The sequence below is a fragment of the Pristiophorus japonicus genome, unplaced genomic scaffold (assembly GCF_044704955.1).
Source record: "Pristiophorus japonicus isolate sPriJap1 unplaced genomic scaffold, sPriJap1.hap1 HAP1_SCAFFOLD_1135, whole genome shotgun sequence".
NCBI lineage: Eukaryota > Metazoa > Chordata > Chondrichthyes > Pristiophoridae > Pristiophorus > Pristiophorus japonicus.
In genome coordinates this window covers 33405-38862 of record NW_027250794.1, presented here as the reverse complement: position 1 = coordinate 38862, position 5458 = coordinate 33405, and the positions used below count along the sequence as shown (strand labels likewise).

The 5458-nt window shown below is 59.9% G+C and overlaps 1 protein-coding gene across 1 annotated transcript; it reads right to left on the bottom strand.

The window, feature by feature from the left end:
• Positions 1–265: 265 nt before the first annotated feature.
• LOC139241836 (mucin-5AC-like) lies at positions 266–4234 on the bottom strand (the record flags this gene model as incomplete). The annotated part of the gene is made up of 5 exons (XM_070870095.1): positions 266–400; positions 1205–1320; positions 3218–3307; positions 3615–3710; positions 4148–4234. Coding segments are annotated over 5 exons (524 nt in total), but the record flags the coding sequence as incomplete, so codon positions are not given.
• Positions 4235–5458: the final 1224 nt, after the last annotated feature.

Sequence of the window (5458 nt, the reverse complement as noted above, 5' to 3'; positions counted from 1 at the left end):
AAACTGTCCCCACACACACACTCACAAACTGTCCACACACACACACTCACAAACTGTCCACACACACACTCACAAACTGTCCCCACACACACTCACAAACTGTCCCCACACACACTCACAAACTGTCCACACACACACTCACAAACTGTCCACACACACACTCACAAACTGTCCACACACACACTCACAAACTGTCCACACACACACTCACAAACTGTCCACACACACACTCACAAACCCTGTCCCCATTCCCCCACACACCCCTTCACACCCCCCCGCTGACAATCTTTGATCCTTTGGGTGATTTGCGTTTCTTCCTCCTACGTTTCGCCACCTTTACGCCGTTAACCTTCAGCGGGAGTTTCTTGCAGGGCAGGTGGTCTCTCAGCATGTCTTGTACCTGGGGACGGACGGGAATCAGACAGTGAGGGGTCGGGTACCATAGAGAGGGTTCACAGTTATACCGCACCTCACCGGGGGGGGGGGCTCGCAGGGAACATCACCGAGCCACACACACCAGGGAATTCCCCCTCCTCCCCAACACCAGGGGATTCCCCCTCCCCCCAACACCAGGGAATTCCCCCTCCCCCCAACACCAGGGGATTCCCCCTCCCCCCAACACCAGGGGATTCCCCCTCCCCCAACACCAGGGGATTCCCCTCCCCCCAACACCAGGGGATTCCCCTCCCCCCAACACCAGGGGATTCCCCCTCCCCCCCAACACCAGGGGATTCCCCCTCCCCCCAACACCAGGGGATTCCCCCTCCCCCCCAACACCAGGGGATTCCCCTCCCCTCCCAACACCAGGGGAATTCCCCCTCCCCCCAACACCAGGGGATTTCCCCCCCCCCACACACACCAGGGGAATCCCCTCCCCCCCACACACACACACACCAGGGGAATCCCCTCCCCCCCACACACACACACACCAGGGGAATCCCCTCCCACACACACACACACCAGGGGAATCCCAACTGGGAATGGTCAGTCAATGCCAACTAATGATGGTTAACTGGGGATGGTCAGTCAATGCCAACTAATGATGTGTAACTAGGAATGGTCAGTCTATGCCAACTAATGATGGTTAACTGGGGATGGTCAGTCTATGCCAACTAATGATGGTTAACTGGGGATGGTCAGTCTATGCCAGCTTTGCCCAGTGATGCCCAACACCCCGAGAATGAATGGAGAATAAACCCCTCACCTGCCGGAGGTAGGCCGCCTGTTTCTCGGGGGTGTCCAGTTTGTTTGTGCCGACGTACATCACTTGGACATCGGCCCTGACCTTCTCGCACTGCTCGTCTGTCAACCGTAGCACCCCTGGAACACGGAGAGGGCATGTATTCATCCGCAACTCCCAAACCCCCCCGGGCAGAGTGAGAGGCAGAAATACCACCCCCTCCCACCACGTGTAGGGGAGGGATTCAGAGAACCAGTCCCAACCGAGGGCCTTCTCCTGTGGGAGCTGGACCAGGCATCGATGGTCGAGCCCAATCCCTGCCTTCACTAACCCTTGGATGAGGGGAACCAAATGTAATATATCCACGTCTGCTGACGACACAAAGCTGGGTGGGAATGTAAGTTGTGAGGAGAATGCAGAGAGGCTCCAAGGGGGAAATCGACAGGGTAAGTGAGTGGGCCAGGACATGGCAGATGGAATATAATGTGGAGAAATGTGGAGTTCTGGTAGGAAAAATAGAAAAGCAAAGTATTTAAATGGTGAGAGATTGGGAAATGTTGGTGTTTAGAGGGACCTGGGGGTCCTTGTACACAAATCACTGAAAGTGAACCTGCAGGTACAGCAAGCAATGAAGAAAACAAATGGTATGTTGGCCTTTATTACAGGAGGATTTGAGTATAAGAGTAAAGAGGTCTTACTGCAATTATATCGGGCCCTGGTGAGACCACACCTGGAGTATTGTGCACAGTGTGGGTCTCCTTACCTCAGGAAGGATACACTTGTCACAGAGGGAGTGCAGCGAAGGTTCACCAGACTGATTCCTGGGATGGGGGGGATTGTCCTATGAGGAGAGATTGAGTGGACTAGGCCGATATTCTCTGGAGTTTAGAAGATCGCATTGAAACAGACACAATTCTGACAGGGATTGACCGGGTAGATGCAGGGAGGGTGTTTCCCCCCCGGGCTGGGGAGTCTAGAACCAGGGGGTCACACAGTCTCAGGATAAGGGGTCGGCCATTTAGGAGATGAGGAGGAATTTCTTCACTCAGAGGGTTGTGAATCTTTAGAATCCTCTGCCCCAGAGGGCTGTGGAGGCTCAGTCGTTGAGCATATTCAAGGCCGAGATGGATAGATTTTTGGATATTATGGGAATCGAGGGATATGGGGAGCGGGCAGGAAAGTGGTGTTGAGGTCGAAGATCAGCCATGATCTTATTGAATGGCGGAGCAGGCTCGAGGGGCCGAATGGCCGACTCCTGCTCCTGTGTTCTCCCCTCGCACTGTGGATCGAGAAGTTAGCACCACACCTCGCCCTTCAGAGGGCAACGAGAGAGGGGGCAATAAATGAGGGCAACGAGAGAGAGAGAGGGCAATAAATGAGGGCAACGAGAGAGGGGGCAATAAATGAGGGCAACGAGAGAGGGGGCAATAAATGAGGGCAACGAGAGAGGGGGCAATAAATGAGGGCAACGAGAGAGGGGGCAATAAATGAGGGCAACGAGAGAGGGGGCAATAAATGAGGGCAACGAGAGAGGGGGAAATAAATGAGGGCAACGAGAGAGGGGGCAATAAATGAGGGCAACGAGAGAGGGGGCAATAAATGAGGGCAACGAGAGAGGGGGCAATAAATGAGGGCAACGAGTGAGGGGGCAATAAATGAGGGCAACGAGAGAGGGGGCAATAAATGAGGGCAACGAGAGAGGGGGCAATAAATGAGGCCACCCTCCCGACGTGTTATCTGACCCCCGAGAGGCAGTAGATACACAGTAAAGTGGAGGGGGTTCGCGGGTGATGGTAGGATTGGCCTTCTCTGTGAACTTGGGGCTCAGCACCCCTCAGTCCCCACGCCTGCCCCCCTCAGTCCCTTCCCCTCGGCCCTCGGCCCCCGCGCCCCACCCCCCTCACCGTTCAGAAGTCAGTTTATAAAGCAGGATATTTGGGAGATCCAATTTGAGGATTATGTCAGGGGCTGAACATTTCTGGCTATGGACCCTGGAAGAGTCTGATTAGATGGTTCCTACCACAAGCCGATCGATACCTGGCGTTATACGTTTCCCCTTTGAAGGTTTGCATTCAGTGTCTGCTTTCGACGGTCCCTTGGTTCCGTGACTTGCCCCCTTCCCTGGACCTGTAACGAAAGGACAGCTGCTTGGGAACTGGAGAATGGAGAAATAGCCCTGGGTCAAACGTCTTTATATAACCCACGATTATCCAATCCAACACAGCCCTCAATCACCCGCTCCCCGCTCAGACCCCAGGCCCCGCTCCCCCCTCAGTCCCCGGGCCCCGCATCCCCCTCAGACCCCGGGCCCCGCTCCCCCCTCAGACCCCGCTCCCCCCCTCAGTAAAAGACGGGATGACTATCGGGAACTGAGCTTTTCCGGAGTCACATTGTGTGAAGGATCTGCACAGAATGGAGCCCACAAGGCAGATACCTGAGGCTGCAGACCCCGCTGGGATAGTGGATGGATGGTCAGTGGGTTCTCGAGTCGATTGTTCCTCGGGTCCCTGAGTTGGGGATGTCTCTGGATCTGTAACAAAGGAAGAGAGACACGGGAGAGTGCGGAGTGGGGAACAGAACTGGGCATCAGGCAGATACAGGAGTATGGAGAATGTCAGACACCTGTCTTTATTTAAACCCTAATACACCACTCACACAATGTTCAGTCACTGCATCCAACTTCCCTCGGTCCTCCTCCCACCCCCTCGGTCCCCTCCCCCCGCACCCTCAGTCCCCACACTCACTGCGCTCCACTACCCGCTCCCCTCAGTCACTGCAGACCTTGCCCCTCCCGAGTGTCCAGACCCCCGCTTCCCTCGGTCTCAGCGCCCTCCCCCCCTTCAGTCTCCGCGGCCCACTATCCCCCTCAGTCTCCGGACCCCGTTCTCCCCTCACTCCTCTAATCCCACACTGATCGGTTCCCTTGAGTGAACAGTGTGTATAGATTGTACCCAACAATACCCATACCTGAGGCTGAAGACCCCGCTGGGATCGTGGATGAACGGTCAGTGGATTCTTGAGTCGATTGTTCCCGAGTTGTGGCTGTCTCTGAATCTGTAATAAAGGGAGAGGGACAGGGGAGAGTGCAGAGTGGGAACTCCAGAACAGGTCAGTACGGTGATCGTCAGATACCCGTCTTTATATAATCCCTCATCATCGAACCCCTCATCCCTCAGTCCCCGCTCCCCTCAGTCCCCGCTCCCCCCTGCTCCCCTCGGTCCCCACTCCCCTTGGTCCCTGCGCCCCCCTCAGTCCCCGCTCCCCCCTCGGACCCCGCTCTCCGCTCCCCCCTCGGTCACGGGACCCCGCTCCCCCATCAGGCACTGCACCCCACTCCGGTCAATCGCCGGACCCCGCCCCACCCCTCCCCGCACCCCCCTCCCCTCACTCCAGGCGCCCCCCTCCCCTCACTCCAGGCGCCCCCCTCCCCTCACTCCAGGCGCCCCCCTCCCCTCACTCCAGGCGCCCCCCTCCCCTCACTCCAGGCGCCCCCCTCCCCTCACTCCAGGCGCCCCCCTCCCCTCACTCCAGGCGCCCCCCTCCCCTCACTCCAGGCGCCCCCCTCCCCTCACTCCAGGCGCCCCTCTCCCCTCACTCCAGGCGCCCCCCTCCCCTCACTCCAGGCGCCCCCCTCCCCTCACTCCAGGCGCCCCCCTCCCCTCACTCCAGGCGCCCCCCTCCCCTCACTCCAGGCGCCCCCCTCCCCTCACTCCAGGCGCCCCCCTCCCCTCACTCCAGGCGCACCCCTCCCCTCACTCCAGGCGCCCCCCTCCCCTCACACCAGGCGCCCCCCTCCCCTCACTCCACGCGCCCCCCTCCCCTCACTCCACGCGCCCCCCTCCCCTCACTCCACGCGCCCCCCTCCCCTCACTCCACGCGCCCCCCTCCCCTCACTCCAGGCGCCCCCCTCCCCTCACTCCACGCGCCCCCCTCCCCTCACTCCACGCGCCCCCCTCCCCTCACTCCACGCGCCCCCCTCCCCTCACTCCACGCGCCCCCCTCCCCTCACTCCACGCGCCCCCCTCCCCTCACTCCACGCGCCCCCCTCCCCTCACTCCACGCGCCCCCCTCCCCTCACTCCACGCGCCCCCCTCCCCTCACTCCACGCGCCCCCCTCCCCTCACTCCACGCGCCCCCCTCCCCTCACTCCACGCGCCCCCCTCCCCTCACTCCACGCGCCCCCCCCCCCTCACTCCACGCGCCCCCCCTCCCCTCACTCCACGCGCCCCCATCCCCTCACTCCACGCGCCCCCCCTCCCCTCACTCCACGCGCCCCCC